Source organism: Halichoerus grypus, chromosome 5, assembly GCF_964656455.1.
Source record: "Halichoerus grypus chromosome 5, mHalGry1.hap1.1, whole genome shotgun sequence".
NCBI lineage: Eukaryota > Metazoa > Chordata > Mammalia > Carnivora > Phocidae > Halichoerus > Halichoerus grypus.
In genome coordinates this window covers 46,396,024-46,420,584 of record NC_135716.1, presented here as the reverse complement: position 1 = coordinate 46,420,584, position 24,561 = coordinate 46,396,024, and the positions used below count along the sequence as shown (strand labels likewise).

The window sequence follows — 24,561 nt, the reverse complement described above, 5'->3', positions numbered from 1 at the left end:
TCACGGCACTCCCTCCATTTGCATAAATGCAATACTGATATTCAGTACTGATTTAATTGTTTAGAACCCATGGCATTTTCAGATTAGCTGGGCAGAGCATTAATGGTTTCCTTAAATTAACTGAACTGAGAAAGGAAAAACATCTGAAATCAGTGTTCTTGACAGGAGTGACATTGTAAACGTTAGGAGCAGGGATCCTAGAGCCAGACTGCTAGGGCTCCAGCCCCACCTCCACCACCTCTCCAGCCCTGGGACATTGGTCTGACTATTGTTTCTTTCTATTTCTCCGTTTCCTCATGTACAAAGTGGAAGTGAGAATATTATTGAATTAATGTGAGGATTAAATTAGTTAAGTCACGTGAAACACTTAGCACAGTGCCTGGCAAATAGCACCTGCTATGGTTATTCATTTATAATAATTATTATTATTTTACAAACATCAGGAAGCGGCTGGACTCGTAGTAGAAGCTGCAACAATAGCAACATACTGATATTAGCATGTTTCAGGTCACCTTGACCTATGTGTTAACATCCCTTGTTATTTAAAACAGGGATAGCCTGGTGTTTTCATAATACAGATAGCACCAGAGACACAATCCTCTGTTTTATGTGAATAAAGCAGCCACAAACTTCTAAACAAATTTGCAGTAATTAGAGCCACTATGTATGAAACAGTGTCCGTTGGTTTCGGTAATTTTTTTTTTAGAGTTGGGTATTCGAGTCAAACATACCAGGCCTCTCATCGCATGACTGTAAAGGAAGCCTTCAGGTTGAGTCTACACACCTGGTGCCCCAGTAGTGGGGCTGAAGGAAGACAGCATTTCAATAAAATGCGTACAATCGAAATGGTGCCCCCTGGAGTTGGAGTGGTACCACACAGCGGCTCTGGGTTCATATGCCTACCTTTACCGCGAGAAAAAAAAAATAACTCACAAAATTATATCTTGTGCCTTATGATTAGTAATGTAAGAAAATGTTCATCTGCATAATTAACAGGTTTCTATCCTCCAGACTTTTCCATGTTCTAATGGAAGGTAAGAGTAATATCTACTATTTATAGTTGTCCCCAAAAGATAATTTTACAAAGTTTTAAAAATGCTAATTTTTATGACTTTAAAAATCCTTCGGTTTTGTTTGTACTCATACAGCCAAGTGCAAGAGTCGTGAAGAAGATTTTCTAAAAGTGAATTAACTTAGTGCTCAAAATGTTGACATTAGGTTGACAGCTCACTCTGGTCCAGAGTTTCTTTTTTCGATCAACTCATGAACTACTTGCATGGACACAGGTTATTCACAAAGCTGAAACTGCAGTTAGTGTACTTGAAAACCTGATCACAGAGAATAGATGTAATAAGCCTCCATGATCCGCAATGTGAAGAAAAAGCTCAGTTAGTGTCAGCTCTCATTTAAGCTTTCACCTTTCACCTTCCAGAAGGGGAATGAGGCTGATTTAGCTATCAGCCATCCTTCCATAGTTACCAAAATAAGGATTGATCCATCCTATAATGTAATCCTATAGTGTTTCAGTCCCATTGCTATAATCAGAAATAAAAAGAAATTTAATTACTGATGAACTTATCTTTTGTACCTAGATTGAAAAAGAGTCTTATCTTAACTCGATAATTTAGACAAATGACTGAAAATCATGAAACCTATTGAAAATTAAGCCCCGAAGCTTATGGTTCTTGATATAGCTAAATAAATATTTCGATTCTCAAATTAGGAGAATTCAAATACCACTGTGGTTTCATAATAATTATTTGAAAAAAGCTACACATTCAGTCTTAAATTAATTTTAATTAAAATAAATTAAATAAATTAAGCAGAATTACTCAGATCATCCTACATATGTATGAATATATGTGTATATTTGCATATTCATGTGTGTATACATGTATGTGTATGTATATGTATACACACATATATGGAGGGAGATAAAAAAGAAAGATCACCTTAAAAATGATATCTCATCAAGCATGCTTCAATGCATGATAATGTGCACACATAAAAGATGAATTAAAATTTTAAAATACCTACCATTAATATTGTAAAAACACATTAGACTCATTTTCATTATTGCCTTGCTATCTTTTTCCCTCCATGCTAAAATAATCCTTTTTCATGCATAACATAAATTGCTTCACTTATTAAGGAATTTAAGTAAGCTTGCTTATAAAAATTAGCTAAGCAACCCATAATTTTGAAGAACCACTGCAACATATGATAATGAGCTCGTTTTAGGGTAGGGGGATAAGTATGCATTACTATCTCTCCAACACCAGTGCTAACTGATATGAAAGCAATATAATAAGCCATTTAAGGTAATACCTAAATTTGTTGCTGGAAAATGGTTAATTTCTTCAACATAATATAGGGATCACCACAACTGCATCATTACTTTTAATTACCCAAGAATTACAGACTGAATGCATCAAATGTCTGTCTGACAAAGGAGGACATAATTATTTAATTTAAAAACAACTGATCTTGACAAGAGCCTACAATTAGATAAAAGTTTATAGTATATGAAAATGAATCTTAAGACATTATTTTAATACTGAGGAGTAATTTTAGGTCTATAATTGTAGTCCATATTTTATGTGATAAGGTTTAGATAAAAATTCATACTTTATAATTTGACTATGTAACATAATAGAGTACAACTTCAGCATGGATTGTTACGACACATTCATTTGGGATTACAAAAGCACAGACAATTCCTTATGTAGCATGATTATGGGGATTATACTTCCAAAAACAGGACACTATTTGAGCTGAGTACCCTGTGTAACACCACCTCAAGACTGGGGATACATCAGTGGAAAAACCCAGACAGCAGGCCAGTGAAGCCATAGGGTTTCTAGTGTGAGTGACAACGTGGGTGCCATAGGGGACAGAAGAAGCAGGGCAATCTAGGAAGGGCCGATGAGGGTTTAACCGGGCTTTAGTGGGCTCATCTAAGAATAACAGTGTATGTAAAGGAAAAGAAGCATTTCCAATTAAAAAAGAAGAAGAAGAAAGGAAAGGAAAAAAAAAACTGAATTAGAACAAAGTTTGGTTGAAGAAAACAGATCAAAACACTGGTTGGTTTTAAATTAAAGGTTGCCTATACAGTTGATCTTTTCTCTACAAGGCTATAACTCACAGAAATGCTACTTTAACTCCTACACACTGACACAATCATTTCTCCTGGGCTGGAATCTGAGCCACTGTGTGGCAGAAAAAGGACACAGGGTCTTTTTCTGCACCTCTGCATTTGACATTGTCCTGCCAGAGAACAACTAAAAACTGTTCAGACCCTTTCCACATAAGCGGCCTAAATAAATCCTGCGCACATTCCTCTTCCATCATCTCCTGACAAAGACCTTTTTCCAGCTATCTTGGGAAATCAAACCTATCCATCTTGAGTCCTTCCAATGACCAGCAGGAGCTCTCAAAATGGAGAGGAAACACAAATGCCACCGTCTATAGAACTCTGCTTTCTGAATTTTAATATCTGGTAATAAGCAGATTCAAAGGAATTTGTTTTCCAAGCTCTCAATTTATTGTATTTTTAAAAACTGTGTCATATGGTCCAAGAAAGTCAATCAGAAGATAACAGCTCTGCACTAGGGAGCATAAAAGCTGTTCAGAGCACTTTGTAAAATGTTGGGATTAAAAGTATGATTTAAATGGAATTCTGTACTATATGCAGCAACAAAATGTAGGACTTGTTGGGTTTGCTTATTAACTTAATAAGCCATCTTTAAAATTAATTTATAATTGTAATTAAAATGAATTTAAAACTGTATTTATTTAGGACACTATTAACAGAGAATTGCAATGAATAGAGGGCAGCAGATTCAAAATATCCAAGTCCTATTCCCAATATTAATAACAAGTTTCTCATTCTTGCAAAATGCATTATATTAATTCTTGGTTCTATTTTCCCAAAGGGTATACCAAAGTTAATATTTATGTATCTCTTAAAAATGCTAGGAGAGGTAATTATATTTATTTTTCAAAACTGCTTTGACGTTTAATCTTCAAGCCTTTTATTATGTACTCGTCCTGTCTTGATGAAATAGGAACAGTATGACTAATACCATGCTGTAAGTATTAGAAGGCAAAATATAATATTTAAATTATATTTAAGTTAGTTTAATATGTAAAAATTATATATACCTGAGTCAAGTAATTTCAGGTATTCAAGGTTTAAAAAGAAAAATCAATGTGTCATTTCTTGAGGTTCACACCTTGGTATAGTAGAAAGTTCTTTGATTAAACACCAAAAGGTCTGGATTCTGCAACTACTCTGGACTTCACTTAGCCTTTGACTTTTAGTTTCTTTATTTGACAGTGTAGAGAGAAAAATATATCCTTGTCTTCCCTACTGCGGAGGGTTGATGTATGATGATCATATTAAATGATGAAGTAGATTTACTTTGTGAGTATCAAGGACTCAATAAACACAGATGATTCTTCCCTGCACTGACAGAATTAATCACGTCCTCCTTTGCTGTCCAAAAGCAATAATGCTATTTCATAATGTTACAGAACTTACAGTGTACCTGTGGTAAAATAATTTGTGATTATGTCTAGCTACACAGTTAACTTGAAGTTCCTCTGAAGAAGAGACTCTGTCTTCTGATCTGTTATATGCCTCTTTCACAGATGCAATGCCCAGTAATGAGTTACTGGTTGAATAAATAAATGAACAAATGATTGATGAATCAATCCATAAAATCACAAATATTATTAAAGAGTCAAAACAAGCCATTTGCTAATGAAAAATTGAAAGGAGAGACTTGCAGGAACCTCTCCTTGATTTAACTCCTGTAGAAAATTACCACAAATAGGAGGCTACTAAACTGTTAACTGACTCTCTAATACCCTTCCCCCGCAAAAAGAGCCCTGATTTGTATTGTTTCCCATTTTCCTTAGTGTCAATATTTCTACTCTGGCCAATTTCAAGCTACTGATATCATGTCACTTAACAGGGAAGAAACGTGCCCAATATGTCCACACCAGCAGAACAAGCCAGCTCCAACACATCACTGACGTAGCTCTTCCTAAAATAGCTTCAACCATTTACTCTGACTCTCATTGTTCCTTCTTCCCCCCATTTTGAAAAAGTGCCGCTAAAATCAAGTGAGTAAATTTGACTCTGACAGACCTGACATCCTAGCGGAGTAGGGTTGAAACAGGTTAAATTCCAAAGAAAAGGGACAGGAGACAAATTGCTCCACTCATGGTTGGCGGAGTTCACTTAAACTTTTTCAGCTCAAGGACCACAAAAAGAAAGAGTGTGGATGCCCATTACTTACTCAATTGTGTTTCTGTCCACTTTTCCTGTCATGTTAATGCCATAGAACTGCTGCATGGCAGCTAAGGCGGCCTGCATGGTCTCCGCGGAGCGCAGCACCGACATTCTGGGGTCAGTTGGTGGAAGGTAGCCGTACTTTTGTAACCAAACCTGCAATAAGGACAGTTCCTTTTAGATCAACCTCAAAATTGAACAATAACTTCACAGTAACTAGTGGATCTTTAAACTTTATTTCCTCTACAAGGGCATATATTATTTAAGTGTTTTATCTCTTTTTAACATATATTCTGTAGTTTAATATAATTTTGGTGATCGTTGTAGATCTTTCTAGCACACCTACAAAAACTAACTGAAAAGAAAAAGGTTAGTCATTTGTTGCAAGCTTATTGTTTATAAGGAACTATACTCAATACTGGATAAGATAACAAATAAAATATGACCGCTGCCCTTTAGGAACTCAACTTCCCAAAATAAGGGATGATACCTTTTCAACAATAACCCCAATGAGACATCTATGCTGGAAGGGGTAGTTAATGTGCATATACCACATCTAAAATGTCACTTTCCTGAACAACTAACCAAGGGCTGTAGCCATCATGAGTAGCATCAATAATATAGACCATATTATTCCGTCATGACATTTTGAGTATAAATTTCATGTGATTGATCTATTTAATTGTAGTTAGATGTCTTCAAGGGTAGGTAAGTGTTTCTCATGTAAAGAATAGTCTTCCATTTATTTAAGGTGACTCACTTCAATCCAAATAATGTAAGTGACCAAAATTCTCATATATAGATGAATCAGACTATCTTGCTAAGTATGTTTGGGTCTCTCTTTAAGGATCTCATGATTTTTATTCTCCTCTTCCCCAGAGAAGGGAGATCCTGTGTGGATAGCGAGAGAAAGATGTCTGAGTTGAGCTCACATCCCAATCGTGATGATAGCAACAATTCAGTCATTTAAGGTCAGAATTTTAAAGTAACCTAAAACTCAGGGTATTTGGGGAAAAAAAATTTTCACCAGAGAGCAGATGCTTTCCAGTTCTACAATTCTATGCATTCATTTTAAATGCACAATCATATGTTCAGCTCATATCCCATCCTCTGTCCCTTACCTCAATCTTCCATGGGGCACTAAGATTTCTTGAAGTGCAGTGAACTGCCTGTCAAATTGAGAAAGGCCAAGTAATTCTGCCTGTCACACAGAATAGAAGCTGTGCTATTTAGTGGAAGGTATTCACCAGTATGTATTTCCCTTGCCACCTGGGTCTATTCATCATACAAATGATGATCCTATGAAGCTACAGCTTTTCCCCAATACCTGATATACTTCCGCTATGACCTGACCACTAACACAGAGGAGAGCTATTTTCTCAGTGAAAACAAACAGTAATTACATAAATTAAATTTCACCAAAAGAGACTCATATTAAATATACCAAAGTCTTAATTGTGAAAAAACAAGGTGGATTCATTTGTAGTATTTCCAAGAAAATGATGCCCCCCAAAGCTTAGAACTCTAAGCACAACCCTTTGAAAATAAAATAAAACATTTATTCTAAAACTGTTTAAGAGATCAACAATACCTCACTGTCAGGAAGGTTTACTTTCGAAACTCCATCTAGTAAATTCACCTACCACTTGGTGAAAACATGCCAAGACACTCCTCTCATCTAATCTGTAATGAATAGGCTTCCAGGGAAGACACATATATTCAGAGTTACCTGGTCAACAGTGCTGCAGTCTGAAATAGACTCCATTTGTTTTCTGAATGAAGGAGACAAGATTTCACTGGCAATGTACTATTTACCAGAAAATTCAATACCTATATTGTAATGCAATTTCCCCCAAATTAGAAGATTTCATCTTGATATTTAACAGTATACATGCACTAATATTCTGAAATTGAACTCTTTTTCCCATAACACTTTGTTTGCATTTATTTCTTACTTGTTAGAGAGCTGACTTGTTGCTAGGTTACTCATGGGTGCTAAGCTACAGGCAACCACATCGTTTATGGTGTCAGCAACGAGAAAGCTATACAAATAAAAAGACTATAAAATATATAAATTTTAAATGGATAATGAAAAAATAGCATGTTATAAAAATACATATTGATCTATGCATTACCCTTTAAAACAAATGAGTTGGAATAATAAAAAAATAAATTGTGATTTTTCTTCAAAATCTCTTTTATATTATGCCATTTATCATGAAAGTCAATTTTTTTCTAAATGATTGAGAAATGAATAATTCTTTTTAATTGAAAAATATCAGAAAATCTATGGGACCTACCATTTTATAGTCAAAGTTTGTTTTTGTCTGATAACTGTCATTGAGATTATGGGTCACCTTGAGTTTACCATTCTTAATATCATTGTTATTTGTTAATTAAGAAATCTTTGACATCATCAAGAATTAACCAAGAATAATTCTCAATGGAAACTTGCAATGCATCTTTCCACAAAACAGTGGAAAATCAAGCATGTCAGTGTCATGTTAAGAGTATGAAACCAGCAAGCCATCAATAACATTTTTTACTAAAACTGCTGTGGACAATCATACTCTACGTGGATATAAAAAACAAAACCTAAAGTATTAATTTGATCCACAGTGTATCTTTACATCCAATACTCAAAAACTGCAGGGAAAAACAAATACTTGCTTAAATAATCTTAAACACCGAGAGAGTATAGTCTCTTGAGTTGGTTTTTGTCTTACACTAACTACTTAGTTTAAGCTGTTGACACCACAGAATTCTGAGAGTCTGATCATTTTTGGTATGATAGAGAAAAGAAATCTGTACCAAATAGCCCTACATAAGATGCTAACGCTCCTTGGAGGAGACTAAGTTGGTCACCATGGTGATGTAAAACTGACCAAATATAAGGAGGACAGGACACTCAGCATCAACGGTAGAAAACCACTATGGCCAAAATCCAGAGAGCTTTGTAAACACTGACTCTTAAGTCACCATTAAATGACGATCAGGTATAAATAGTGTAAATCAGATTCAAACACTGGTTCATAATCATCATAGAGGTATAGGAAACTCTGTTATAAGTCATCTTATTCTATGTATATAGAACAAAAACCCTTGTGTTATATAAATAGAGCATGGTGGGTAGCCTTAGCACCTTATCAATCTAGAGTAACGAAAGGAAATTTTAAAAATTCAAATATGAGGGCGCCTGGGTGGCTCAGTCAGTTAAGCGTCTGCCTTCGGCTCGGGTCATGGTCCCGGGGTCCCAGGATCGAGTCCCACATGAGGCTCCCTGCTCAGCGGGGAGTCTGCTTCTCCCTCTCCCTCTGCTGCTGCTCTCTCTCTCTCTCTCTCTCTGTCAAATAAATAAATAAAATCTTTAAAAAATTGAAATATGACAGAAGTGACATAGAAAACATTTCTCTTTTCTACTAAATTACAACCTTTAATATCTTATTTGATAGAAAATTAAATTAAATATACAAAGTAATATTTGAAGGTACACCTTATCCCTTAAAGACTATACCATAGACTTCATCCTCATACATTGTTATTTGAAATATATCCCTGTTTTAAACATTGTTTTTAATGTTTAATGTTTAAATTTCCTGGATGACAGGAAATAAGTTTGCCTTCTGAGATTGCTTGTCTCTTAATATTTTTTTCAGTGCTCTCAAAAGCATATAATGGGTAGTTAAGGAATAATTTCCTCATGTATGCATTTGGGGGAAATGTTGAATTTGCAGGTTTGATGTGAGGACTGAGAATACATAAAGCCACCAGCACATTTTTTGCTCAATCATATTATTATTTTATGCTTACTAATTGCTCTGAGTTCTTGAAATTGTTCCTGCTGTCCTTGGAATGAATGGGGCAAGACTGAAATGCAGGTAAGATGTAAAGAATCAGAGTTGTGAGGAAAGACAACTTGTTTTTATTTTGTTTTCTTTGTTTTGCCTTCTTTTGCTTACTGGATAGACACATGCATTTGAGAGCACTGGAAAACTATCAAGAAACAAGTTTCTTTGGAGGCAAAACTTGTTTTACTCTCTGGGTATTAGCCCGTGTCATTATCATGAGGACAAGCAACCACAGAACCTCAAATACAGCAACAAAGTCTAACCTTGAATTACCTTTCCTCTTTTACTAACAGTCAAATTATCTTGCTATCTTGGAGACAAAACCAATTTCCTGCACTTAGTGACTATTCAAATGGAGGAACAACCAGAAGAGTGCTGGTCTCTGCAGAGTAAGAGGACTTACCAAGCAATAAAAGGTAAACATTTAAATATTAAATTCTGTGCCAATAGATATTGCCTTTACCAGACTGTAGTATAAATAGCAGTAGCAGGCATGCAAAGTTTTAGTAAATCCCTTAATAAAGAATATCTTTGTCACTAATATTTCATGTAACCATATTGGGAAAACCTGTATTAATCGACTCAGCTATCCACACCCATATATCAGTGTGGTATCCTGAAAGATGGTCATCAACAACAAAAAGGAGACATTAGCAGTTCTCATGACTAACAACAAATATAAACAGAGGATTTTTAGAATACGTATATATTTTTTAATTTTTTTTTTAAGATTTTTATTTATTTATTGAGAGAGAGAGAATGATAGAGAGCATGAGAGGGAGGAGGGTCAGAGGGAGAAGCAGACTCCCTGCTGAGCAGGGAGCCCGATGCGGGACTTGATCCTGGGACTCCAGGATCATGACCTGAGCCGAAGGCAGTCGCTTAACCAACTGAGCCACCCAGGCGCCCTAGAATATATATTTTTATTTAGTCTCTCAGGCCAGTACTAAAATCTAGAGAAGTAGATTTTCCTCCAGTTGTTAAAGCTAGTAAGTTTATCAATGCCTTAATATAACATTAAGATACTCCTATTCATTTACTCAGGTGACTCACAAATGCAAGAACCAGATTAAAATTCCATCACTGGCAGGACCCAACATACGGAAAGAACATCTTGAAAGGATGCTTAGATATTTTTCCAAGAAGAATTTAAATAATTAAACTAATGAATTTATTAGGGCAGGGAGGGATATATTTTAGAATATATGTCAGACCACATGTCTATTTGTGACTGAGCAAGTGATTTCAGGTAAAGCTCATTGCAGCTCATGTGTAGTATGGCCAAATGCAAAGTCCATGGGCCCCGTGATCATATGATCCAAATTATAGCACTCAATATAGAAGGAAAAGGGCAAAGGTAATAGTTTTATTTATAGTATTTACTTTATAGTATTTTATGGTATTTTAGTAACAATCACTTCAATTTACACAATTATATAATTTTTTATTATTTTGGGATGTCATTTTTAAAATTATTGAATTCATATTAAATTTTAACATATTAACAAAAAAATTTAAGTATGTAATGATTAACATATAATCTGATATAATTAACTGACTTTCTTGATAAAATAAAGGAAAGCATTTTTAATAGTTTTCAATATTATAAAATTATTTTCCATTTTTCAGTATGAGACTTCTAAATGTTAAAATTCTGTTATTAACTAAAATTAACAACTAAAAGGTGTCCCTCCCCTATTTTGTGTATTACCCACAGAGTTAGCAAAGGTTTAAGGACATTTTCCCCTGAAATAGCATATATTTCATAGTTACAAAGAAGGGCAGAATTTAGGGGCTAAATTTTCTAGTCTGAAAAGTGGCTATAAATATGAATTATAACTACCTATTAACCAAAAAACTAAATTGATGTGGGAGTAGTCATTCAGAATTGGTCAAATTGAAAATTCATAGGATAAGTTAATGAGGCAGAAATTAGCCTTTCTGTTCATTCAAAAATCTAAATGGGTTCTAAATCACCATCCCATTCCTACCATGAATGAATCAGTGTATGAAATTGCACATATAGAATTCAATTCCTTTAGAATTTTACCGTCTATTTAAATGGCTTCTTAAAATGGAAATCAAACAGTGGAAGGACCAAAAGTTACGCCATTGAACATCTTAGCAATCAAGAGACAATTGCCTTTTGGACAAGGAGATGGAAAATAGCTGGATCATTAGTAAAAATTATAATGATCATGAGGACCATATTTTTCACCTTAACATGAAATTCTTTAATTTGTGATAGAAACTAAAAACTTAGGATATAAAGGCTAGGGAGAGATTTTTCCATTCTGCATTTGAGTGAACTGCAGTTGGTATTTCATAGCTCTGGGAGCTAATAGTAATATTAGCTCAAATAGTAATGGCTGAGCTCCAGTGATTAAACAAATAAACAAAAACAAAACCCCCCACCAAACTAAAAAAACAGTTGTTTTTAATTGGGATTCTATCATATGCTAGTCATTGTACCGGAAAGTTTGAGTACTATGCTATATTGGTCTCCTTATGGTTTTTCCTAAGTATGTTTTACATTTTTAAAGATGAATATATAGTGTCCATGCACATACACATACACACTGACAAAACAAGACCAAAAAAACTCAAAAAGACAAAACTCAACCAACAATGAACAATAGCAGGGCATTATGTCATCTCACTAACCCCAGTTTCTCAGGTGGACAGAAATAATTACCAAAACAGTAACTACTTATATTAATCATTAACATGATACTACTTTTTATCAAAATCACCTCACAAAGCTAAACAGAGTAAAATTCTCCTCAAATCTGTGCTTCCTTACAGTAGTGAATGAAGTGCTGAGCAATGCATCCTGTGAATTTTCTAAAAGGCATGTCCTTGAGCCTGAGTCAGGTGGATGATCAACTCAACTCGCACTTATTTTCTGGGGGCAGATTCAATCTCACCAACACCAAAAAATGATGAGGAGATTAATCTCAGGGTCTTCAAAGTAGGAGTATAAAATGTCCCATTGAGATGTAGGCCCAAAATGCCACAGCATTTTATGTAATGCATGTATCCACACATTCATGCCAGAATACACCTATCTATAAAATAAGAAGAAATCAACTTCACTTTTATTTAATGTTCAGATTGATACTGGGGCCCTCACGTGGACAGACATTTATTTGTCACCTGCGTTCCAGCAGGTGTCCGGAGGAAGGAGGTAGAGTTCCACAGTGTGGAGGGGTTTACAGAATCACCGGCAACAGTTAGCTTGATTCTAGCACATTATAACACCACTATTTTTCTGTGACAGATTAAATGAATTTATGGGTTATATCGTCTTAAAAGTAGAAATTTTATGATACTTTGTGATATGATGGGGAATGGCCCAAAACATATTTTGTACCATATATATGTTTCCTGGTTATCTTATGAAAATGTACTTTAAAGAGTTGTCAAACTTGAATAAGCTATGCATTTCTTTTACAAAAAGACAACAGTGTTGCCTTTTTCTGTAAAGGGAACTGGCTGCAAATAGTATGCTACTCAATTGCTACTTTGAAAGTAATCTGTCTCAAGATAAATGTGATGTTTTAGTAATGTAGGAGAAAGAAACTACTTTTGAAAGAAAGATGTGCCATGTAGAGAGTATGTTAAAAATGCATGTTTAGAAATGTTTCCATTATCACAAGACTTTGGTACTCAAAAAGATATAAATACTTCACCTATTAAAAGTCTCTCTTAAAAAACAAAAAACTCTCAATTTCCTACTTTAAAATTGCAGCAACAGGGGCGCCTGGGTGGCTCAGTCCGTTAAGCATCTAACTCTTGATTTTGGCTCAGGTCATGATCACAGGGCCGTGAGCTCGAACCCCATGTGTCAGGCTCTGAGCTGGGTGTGGAGCCTCCTTAATATTCTCTCTCTCCCTCTCCCTCTGCTCTCCCCTCCTCCCCGCCAGGGTGCTCTCTAAAAATAAATAAATAAATAAAAATAGAAAAAATAAAAATATAATTCCAGGGGGTGCCGGAGTGGCTCAGTTGGTTAAGTGTATGCGTTTGGCTCAGGTCATGATATCAGCGTCCTGGGATAGAGCCCCGCATTGGGCTCCCTATTTGTGGGGAGTCTGCTTCTTCCTCTCCCTCTGCTCCATCCCCTTCCCACCACCCCCTCCCCCCACTTGTGCTCTCTCTCTCTCAAATAAATAAAAATTTTTAAAAACTAAAATAAAATAAAATTCCAGCAACAGAATTTTCTACCTATAAGATAGCCTGATAAAAAGAATAATTTTACTGGGATTTTAAGCCCATTTGTTAAAAATATGAAAATGCAACACCTGATTAGTTTTCAGGGACAACTGACAGACATCATGGAATATGGAAATTTACTGTCTGAATTTTACCAAAAAACTTTTGCATAATTGATGGGTAGGATTATAAAACGAAGTTCATGAGTTGCAATCAGCTAATGATGTAACTTTTTCAGTTGCATGTACGTTTCCTTGTGAGGTGGTGAGATGTCTTTTTTGGCCATGGTAATTTTAAATGGGTCTTAAAATTGCTGTATTTCCAAGTGTTAAATCAATATTATAGTGTAATCAGTGACAGAATTCTCCAGGATAATAATTAGTGATAGTCCTAATAGGAGCAAAACAATATAAATACAATTAATAAGTAAAACAAAAAATATTTTTTTTAATTTTATGACATCCTTAGCTCATCTTAATTTTTCTATTCTGAGTATGTTTCATAATATATACAATGTTTAGTACATCTGTTCATGAATAGAATTATAAATAAGAGAGGGTAAATGTTTAAAAAACTGGTTGATGGAGATATGCTATCAAAAGTGTGGAGATCACTGATCTGATAGAAAGTACTCTATTTTTAAAAATGAAGCTACTTCCTTAAATTCTCTCCAATGTGATATACTTACTCTCCCTAAGGGATGAGAAGACAGTTTATCAATATCTATATATTACATTCTGACTGTGACAATTCCCAAGCTCTTCCTTTCCGTCATACACTATTAAAGCTACTCAAGTCCTATAGAATAAATTCCTTAGGATGATTTCCAAGCCATTCATTTAGTCTCAAAGTGTGCCTTTAGTCTCAAAGTGTGCCTTTGTTACTTTGCTCCATGGAATTCTTTGGTCACACTGAAATTTGAGTCCCACTCCCAACAGACGTCCATAAGAACAGCAACCATTCCTTTATTGCCCACTATGTACCAATTTACATGCATTATCTTTATCCCTTATAACACGTCTGTGAGTTAAGCACTATTATGTTTTCAAAATGACAGAATACACCCCAGAACGATTAAATAACTTTCCCAAGGACGCACCAATATAAGAGGAATGATCAGTATTCAAACAGAGATCTGACAGATACCCACGCTTGGCTCTCTCTGTTATTCTAGGCTGCCTCTTAGACATGCGAGAGACCCAGCTGCCTATCTCTATCCTGGGAAATCCTAGGAGACCTATTCACATTTCAAAACAAGAAGGCAGACCATCTGAAAATACATCTACAGTAACTGACAGTGTTCAGTTTTTATGCAAACAAACCATCCCATTTTATATCACGAAAGTATATCTTACCGTGGTTGCCTATGTTCTGGGTGTAACACTCACTCCTACCTCCAAGAGCTTCTCTAATTGCCAATGCAAAACAGGCTCACATGGTCCAATCTGCCCCGCCCAATATTCTTATTTCCATGCTAGACTATTTCATGTATGGCCACTTCAGTTTTACAGTTAGAAAAAAAAAAAAAAAAAAAACCAAAACACTGAAACGCTCTTTGCCAGAGACTTACCCTTTCTTCACTAACCCTTTCACGGCACTTTCTTACTGTAGCTTTGACACTGCTGGTCAGCTGTATCTACACTTTCCTTGGTTATCTCTTCTAAAATTAATCCCTCAAATACCATCTATTTGCTGATGACAGACCAATTTAACCCTCTAACCCTGACCTTGCCCTAATGCCAGGACTGCTATCACACTGATGTTTAAACCCCAAATACAGAATTACCCTTAATCCTGCCTTTTCCTCATCATTCACATCTAATCCGTCATCACTCCTTAGCTCCAACTTTACCTTGAAAGCAAACCTTATTTCTGCTGACACCCCTTTGTCTAGGACACCATCATTTATCACCAAAAATTACAAGATTCTCCAACTGGTCTCTGCTTTCATATTGCTACTTCACTCTCATCCAACGAGTTGTTGTTGTTGTTGTTGTTGTTTTTTTGATAAAAACACAACCCAAAATTTACCATTTTAACCATTTTCAGTTTAACAATTCAGTGGCATTAGGTACATTTACATTGTTACGTATCCATCACCACTATTCATCTCCAGAATTTTTCATCACTCCAACCTGAAATTCTATATGCGTTAAACAATAACTCGCCCTTTATCTTCTTCTCCCAGTCCTTGGTAACCACTATTCTACTTTCTATGAATGTGACTACTGTAGGTAACTCATGTTAAGTGGAATCATGCAGTATTTGTCCTTTTGCATCTGATTTATTTCATCTAGGATGTTCTCAAGGTTCATCCACATTACAACTTGTAGTATGTAACATTTTTAAAGGTGAATAATAGGACATTGTATGTATATACACCTTTTTGTTTACCCATTGATCCATCAAAATTTTAGTTGCTTCCATCTTTTTGGACATTATAAAGAATGCTGTTATAAACACTGGTCTACAAATATCTTTTCAAATCCCTGCTTTCAGTTTTGGGGGGTATATATTTAGAAGTGGAATTGCTGCATTTTATGGTAAATCTACATATAACTTTTTGAGGGACTGCCTTACTGTTTTCCAGGGGCTTCACCATTTTACATTCCACCAGTAATGCACAAGGGGGTCCAATTTCTTTTCTTCCTCACCAACACCTGTTATCTTCTGTTCTTTGGTTTGTTTTCATTTTTTTATAAGTGCTATATCTTTTTAAATGTAGATCAGGGAATATCATTCACTTGATTATAACCCTTCAGCAGTTTCTTAGTGACTTAATGTAAAATTTAGATTCCTTACTGTGGCCGACAAGTCCATGCATAGTCACTGTTGAAACTTTAACTTCTTTTCATAGTACCCCCTTTTAATATTCCATGCATATGGTCTTTTTTTATCCCCACCCCCACCCCCGCCTCCTGGAACCAGCTAAATTCTTTCCTGCCTCGGGGTACTGCATTTACCTTTCCCATGTATGAAATACAAAAATACATTTCTCTCCATCCTTTAAAATTTAGGTCAAATTACACTTCTTCAAAGAAACCTTCCCTGTTTCCACTTTACCACTACCACCAACACCAGGGAGCATCCTGTTTAAGTCCCTCACCACACTTATCATGATTGCCATATGGTAGCTCTGTTTACTTATGTGTTTGTTCTTTATCTTTATATATCTCTTTCAACATGATAGGCACAACACCTAGAACAATTTTCTGAGCTGGAGTAATGGAATTACAAGGGCTAGATAAATGGAGAACCCACTGGGTTGGGTTAACTACCCAATTATTCAACCCCCCCCCCACATATGCAACTAGGCTCCAAATGTGAACAACAAATCTTAGCTCATCGCATCCATAGCAAAGGTTAGTAACTTCCAGGCACCTCAGAATAATTCTAGGAAATACAGAGCAAGGTAAAATATGGGTCAATGTTAGAAAAGCACTTAGCAGTTTTCATCTTTGCCTTTTCAGATTCAACTTCCATCCCCACATCTGGAGATAAAAATCAATGTGGAATTGTTTTTACAGCTTTAAAATTGCTTTCAGGAAAGTACTGATGAGTGTAAACAACACACCAACAGCTTACATTTATTAAGTCAGGTGCTGTGTTAATCTCCTTAATACACTGGCTCATATAATTATCACAACAAGCCTGTGAGGTTGGTATTATTATCTTCATTTTACAGATGAGGAAACAGGCTGAGAAGGGTTAATCAACTTGCTCAGGGCTTCAGAGCAAGTAGGTGATATCCAGGGATATGAGTCTCATAGGAGTGTGAGTCTAGAATGGCTCTTGTTCTTAACAATTGCCAGGAAGCCAAGAAGAGTGAGTCCTTGATAAACTAGCCTTTATGATATAAGATTAAGGATGGCCCAAACAGGCCATTCTAGGTCAGAAATCAGCTGTCTTATTTCACATAGCTGAATCTCATCCTTGGGTAGTTGGGACATTTTGCTGAAGAAAAAAAAAAAAAAAACATAAATTGAATGACATTATTACCTAACTGTCCAACAGAACCCTAGCAACTAGTAAAAAGGGAGGAAAAGTAAGGAGCTCTCAAAAGGCTGAAAAGTATTCTTATTCTCTAAAAGTGAAACTTTCATTTCTTTTGAAACCGCATAGTCCTCTAAAGGCAAATCTCTTTCTGATTTCCACCACATGGTAAGAAAAGAGGTTTGATTTTACCAATTAATTATTATACTGAGATTTTGGAAGCACTAAACTTTGCACTTAATTTTGAAGTAGGGAAGGACAATTAATAATTGTCCTGACAGAACTCCAGAAGATAGAGTGAATATGGAAGAATATTTAAAAACAACAAGGGGCACCTGGGTGGCTCAGTCGGTTAAGCATTGGACTCTTGGTTTTGGTTCAGGCTATGATCTCATGGGTTGTGAGACAGAGTCCTGCTTTGGGTTCCACACTCAGTGGGGAGTCTGCTTGAAGATTTTCTCCATCTGCCCCTTCCCCAAATCCCACACGTGCGTGCACTCTCTCTCTCTTAAATAAAAAAAATAAATAAATCTTAAAAAAATATAAAGACAACAACGAAAACACATGTATTCCAACTGCCAGTACTCACCAATCAGCTTTCTATCTCCAGGGACAATCTTGTGCTTCAAATTGTGAAAGCATCCTTTGCCCCAGAAGGTGTATACTTCTTGGAAATGTGAAACTTTTTTTTAAGGGAATAACATAGTATGAAGGTTGAAAGAGTTTAACATCTATTATAATTAAAGTATTTGGAGAATAAATGCTTTCTAACAATTACAATTAGAAGGGGTTTTTTCCCCCCAAAATAAGATACCTGTGTTTTAAAAATATATATGCTTTAGGATTAATGAGTGGAAATTAAAGTTTCTCAAGGATAAGAAGTATTCCAGATTCTTCTAAAGAGGAAGGAATTTAAAAAAATGAATTAAAAAAAACAACTCTTCCATGTGCACTAATTTTTACTAAAATATTTACTAAAATCTTATTATGTACAAGTTCTTGGCTAGGCCTTGAGGTCACCACACTGAACAATACAAAAGTAGCCCTTGGTCTACTGGAGCGTTCAGACTGATGGCTTGGAAGACCAACAGTAAATAAGCAATCTCCAAATAAATATGTCATTTCAGATTGTAGCAAGTGCTTTAAACAGAACAGAGTGTTGTGAAATCTAACTGAAGGATCTAATTTAGATTTAGAGGATAAGAAGACACATGAACTGAGAGTTGAACTGAAACTCAAAATATAAGAAAAAGCAAAGGAGAAAAAAGAGAGAAGCTCATACTAAGGCAGAGATGGGCAGGCACATATGCCCAGAAGCATGGGTGGTGGGTTTAAAACATGTGTACAAATTCTTTGACACTTGTCCCATCAAAAGGAGTAGTCTAATTTCCTCTCCCCTTGGTTATGGGCTACTTTTATTACTTGCTTTTGATTAGCAGAGTATGATGGAAGGACAAGATGCTGCCCAACTTTTAAGGCTGGTTAGAAAAGTCTTCTGCCTGGCTCTCTCTTGGGAAAATCACCCTGGGAACCCAGCCTCCAAATTGTAAGGAAGCCCAGGCCACATACAGAGGCCACATGTAGATTCCCTCTGACATTCTCATGTGAAGTCCCAGCCAATGAGCTGGCATCAACTAACTGAGACAAGGGACTAATATGCATTCACATGATTCTAGCTCCCAGCCTGTGAGTAGTGCTTAGAGAAACAAGCTACCCTTGCTGAGCGTTGCCCAAACTACAGATTTGTGAGTAAAATGAATGCTGTTGTTTTAACCCACTCAGCTTTGGGACTAATTGTTTCACAGTAATAGATAAGTGGACTAGCATGAAAGAGCTTTGAATTTTCAAGGAACTGAAAGAAAGCCACTTTGGCTAAGAGGGAATGAGTCTAGGAAAGAGTTATATGATCAAGTCATGCAATAACTTATAGCATTTAATATGTGTGAGTGTGATATAGGAAGCAGAGAAGAGTTTTAAACCTCTAAGTGATATGATCATATTCGGGTTTGGAAAGTGTCATTCTGGCTATTATGTGGGTAATTAATTGGAGAAAATATGAATAAAGTAGGGGCAGTTAGGAAGTAAATGCAATGCTGGCAGTAGCTGGGAAGATGGATAAGTAGATGACTTCAGGATACATTTGAGAGGTAGATACAACTTTGCAAGCTATGTATGTTGCAGTTGTTGTTACTACTATTACTATTGTTAATACCACTTAAGTGCGTACTGTTTTTTGGAGGGTTGAATGCTAGGCACTAGGATACAAAGAAACTTCAAAGTGTTTGCCATTAAGGAGTTCACAGCCTAGCTGTCAAAGAAACAAGCAAACATTCTGATGGAAGCTTATATGGGCACCAAAGGTGCACCTGGATAGGTCACCCAAACCTCCAAGGGTAGAGTTTTGGGGTGATGGTAATAGAACTTAAACATACCTCAAAAAGCATTTCAAGGCATTTAAATCTCTTTAGTTTATAAAAAGGCTCCTCTGTCCTCTTTCCATCTCCAAGGTCACTTCCTTAGAGTAGGCTCTCCTTTACTTGTACTTGAATATTGCAACACTTGCCTAATTGCCTAATTCATTTCCCTGGCTCCATATTCTTTCCATTTTGATCTACCCTACTTAGTACTGAAAGATTAATTATCCTAAAATATCATTTCCTTTTTTTAACTTTCCTGCTCAAGACACTATGATTGCTATCATTTACTTCCTGAACTGGTTTAAAACTCTTTTCTTATATTTAATAAACTCCAAAAGCTCAGAACGTATCTACTTCTGCAAACTCGACCCTCTTTAAAAACATGTATACTGGGGTGCCTGGGTGGCTCAGTCGTTAAGCGTCTGCCTTTGGCTCAGGTCATGATCCCAGGGCCTGGGATCGAGGCCGGCATCGGGCTCCCTGCTCCGCGGGGAGCCTGCTTCTCCCTCTCCCACTCCCCCTGCTTGTGTTCCCTCTCTTGCTGGTCTCTGTCAAATAAATAAATAAAATCTTTTTTTTAAAAAAAACATGTATACTAACTGAATATTACCCAAACTGATTTATGGGCCACGGAATGTGTTTCCCAGGGTTTGCTTATGTTCCTACCAGTCCCATACCATCATTATCCTGCACACACCAATATGTCTTGACCAATCAAGTCCCAGTCTTCCTTGAAGTCTTTATATTTCCTTATCTCTCTCTCTAGTATTTAGTGTGCAGGCAGCTCACTGAGCACTTAAGAAGTCATCACGTGACAGGTAATGTTCTAAGGTGGGTATGCGCACAGCCTCTGAGTCCAGGGGATAGAGGCTCAAGCCTGGATCACATACCCACAAGTTATGGTCTTGAGCAAAACACAGGGCCTTTGTAAGTCTCAGTTTGTACATCTGTGAAATGGAGATAATATCACTACCTAAGGATTGTATCGAGGATTCAATAAAATATCCCTACAAGAGTACTTACCATAGGGTATGGCACCAAATAGTTCAGCAATAGTGAATAAAAAATATATTTATTTTTTAATATATTACAAAATATATAATTATTTATATAACATACTTATATTTCCAAATTATCTGAAGAATACATGACAATTTTAGGTAGCAGATTTGTTACATTCTTGACAAAATATCTCTGATTTCTACACCCCCTGGGAAGAAACCACAAAACAAAAAAAACCCTGTTCCTCTGCTAGCACATACCATCGCTGATGAACATCTCATGAGCCTCTCTGGGATCTTATCCTCTGAGGTTCCAGTACTTTGAGCTGTATCCTCTCTCTACCATGAATCCTGTTTTCTACTTCCTGGATTCCGCTCAGTCTCCTGTCATGCCTTGTAATTTATATTAACAAGATAAGTCTGGCACAGGCACCAATGTTAGTTTTTCCTCTTTTCTTCTGAGAATATGTCCCTAACTGCACTTATTTTATCTATACGAATTGCTACCTTTGCTTAATTCTACACATCCATGGCTTAGTTATCCTACGGGTTCAAGCATTACTTATATGCATCAGCTGAGCTTGCCTTCCCTCACCTTTATTTGGCTTCTCTCTGGTAACAAGGCAGATAAACTACATCTTTGTCATCTTATGTTTCCTGGTGATGTAAACACTCATATAGCAAGACTGACAAAATTATAAGGACTGTGCTATTTGAGGACAATAGTGGGACAGAGAGAGGGAGGTAAGAAGTAAAAGAGAGAGAACACAAAGTAGAAAAATGAAACACCAACAGTTAAGGGGTGCCAAAGAAAAGAGGCCAACAAAAGACACAATGGAGACACCAGAGAAATAGGGAAAGAATCAGCGCTGTCATGGAAGTTGACAGAGGATTATTTCAGGTCACATCCATCAAGACTGATAAAACTTAAAAAACACCCCCCCCAGACTTTGCATTACAAAGCACTGGCAAAGCTGTGGAGCAACAGCCCTCTTCCACAATGCTGATGGGAATGCAAATTTATACAGTACGTCGGGAAACAATTTGGCATGTATTAAAGTAGATGTAAATACTCTAAACAAATTTGTAGGGTATATTCCTTAGAGAAATTTTTTTTTTTTTTTAAGATTTTTATTTATTTGACAGAGAGAGACACAGCGAGAGAGGGAACACAAGCAGGGGGAGTGGGAGAGGGAGAAGCAGGCTTCCTGCAGAGCAGGGAGCCCGATGCGGGGCTCGATCCCAGGACCCTGGGATCATGACCTGAGCCAAAGGCAGGCGCTTAACGACTGAGCCACCCAGGAGCCCCTCCTTAAAGAAATTCTTACATATGTGCACCAGAGACTTGTGTGCAAAACAAAACAGAACAAAACAAAAATTAAAAAGGAAACCTAACTAGAGAATGGAATGGATAAATGAATTGTGCTATAATATTTCAGGGAGATTCTATATAATAGTGTAAGGAAGAAACTATGACCTTCTCTTGGTGTCTCATTTCTTCCTTTCAATATTCCAGGTCTCACCTCCTCAGAGAGCAGCCTTTCCAAGTCATCCTAAATAGACCTCTCCTGTTATTTTATATTTAAATAACTTATTTAATTCCTCTAGAGTAATTTCCAAAATAGATATTTATTTTGTCTCCCACCTTCTGGACTCTGGGCTTCATGAGGGCAGGGACTATGTGTGCCTTACTAAACTGCAGACAGAACCGTTCCTGGCATGGAGTAGGTACTCAATAAATACTGAATGAATGAGCAAATGATTATATTTGATTATTATATACTCATAGAGAAGAATCAGATGGACCCATATGTAGACACATGTACACACATACCTATATGCTATGCTTGCATGTGCATAGAAAACTTCTACCTGTTTACACAAGAAATCATTAAGGATGTTTACCTCTTATGAATGGAATTTGTGGGTAAAGGGTTGAAACAGAAGATTCCAGGTAACTTTTACTTTTACTATTTAACTATTCTAAGATTATGCTTTTAAAAGACCCATTAAATAAATGAAAAATCAGAGGCAATGTCTGGTTAAAAGCAGTCCTTTCTATGTATAACAGATGATTTCCCACATAATATTCAAAGATTGCCTAAACAATGCAATTTAAATAGATTTCAGGGACTGCACTTGCACTGATTAAACATAATGAGTTCTGTATTTCTGTAGCAATATCATTAGACCACTAATCCAGTAAACATTATGTTAAAATCTTCCACACTGATTCTTTTACGTTACTCATTTGTGTTTAACATATTATTTTGACTTGATAAATACAGCAAATTAAAATGTGAAATGGGTCAACCCTGCAATTCCAAATTGTTGGGGAATAAGGAAAACTGCTCCATGAAACAGAATTACATGATTACATTTAGATTTATTTCAAAAATATTCTACCCCATTCAATATATGATGTTGCTCACAGAAAAATATACTCAATAGGATTAAAAGAGATAACACTGACATTTAAGGGGAAAAGAGTAGGCAATAAGATAATGTGCCAGTGGCAAGATTAATATAGATTATTATGTCTACTCTAATATCCTGTATAGATGCCATTCACCTAACTCCCAGAATTCCCTAAAACTCAGAGTAAAGACAGAAAAATGACCAATTATAAGATCAATTATTAACAGTCACAAGATCGCTTTAGAAGGAGCACATTTTTGTTTTCTACTCCTAATCCTAACTGCTGTTTTTCTCACAAGCTTCATGACTGTGTACTTGAGGCTATATATTAGTTTTGTAATTACAGACCAAAGAAAAACAGTCATCACTTAGAATAGTTAACAACATATACCAAGTTGGAAAGAAATCAGATTATTCTTTCTATTTGCTGATGTTTCTTCCTTCCCACTCTCTCCTCACCCCCAAATGATATTCCAAAAGTTTGAGAATAATCTACATATTCCAATTTTTCTACATGTAGAGAACTCATGTTCTCCTAAGGAAGCAACTTACTGAACTTCTCTGATTCTACCAAGCACCAGGCACATTGTGGTTTTTCAATATGTGGAGGCTGCTGATAACAACAACAACAATAATAAAGTCTTGGGGTGCCTGGGTGGCTCAGTCAGTTAAGCATCCAACTCTTGATTTCAGCTCAGGTCATGATCTTGGGGCTGTGAGATTGAGACCCGTGTCAGGCCCTGTGCTGGGCATAAAGCCTGATTAAGATTCTCTCTCTCCCTCTCCCTCCGCCCCTTCCCCACTGTCTAATTAAAAAAAATTTTTTTTAAATAATGTCTTTAATCAATACATAAATATTGATGACTCTTCCAAGTGTAATTCCAGATGAGGCCTCTTCAGAGCTGCCAAACTGCATATCACATTTTCTGCCAAACATCTGCATCTAGATGTTTCCACAGGTACCTCACAGGCACCATGTTTAAAACTGAGGCTTTATCACTGCTCATTTGGTTCCCAGGTAGACAAAATGTGGCCCAGCCCTTAAGTTATAATTTATATAGGTAAATGATACTGTCAAGCAACCAAATTCCAAATCTGCAAGTTACCTTCAACACATTCTTTCTCTTGTCTCTCTTGTACACACCTGACTGCACAGTGAATACATCTCAGACTCAACTTCATTTCTCCACTCTTAGCCTTAGATTAGGCTTCACACTTCTAAAACTGAAAAGTGGTAATGATCTCCTATAAGGGTAATGATCTCCCTGTCACTACTCTTGATTCATCTGCCTATCTACGGTGTGATAATCTTTAGTCAGAAATCTTTCAAACACTTGAAGAAGAGAGCTTAGCATAAGTGGGCAGAATTCATC

General features: G+C 36.3%; 1 protein-coding gene across 1 annotated transcript in view; it reads right to left on the bottom strand.

The window, feature by feature from the left end:
- Positions 1 to 24,561, bottom strand: part of MMP16 (matrix metallopeptidase 16) — a 282,542-nt gene that overhangs the window by 136,815 nt on the left and 121,166 nt on the right. The window contains exon 2 of the mRNA XM_036101312.2: positions 5,307 to 5,455. Within this exon, the coding sequence (XP_035957205.1) occupies positions 5,307 to 5,455 (149 nt within the window). The remainder of the gene's footprint in view (positions 1 to 5,306; positions 5,456 to 24,561) is intronic.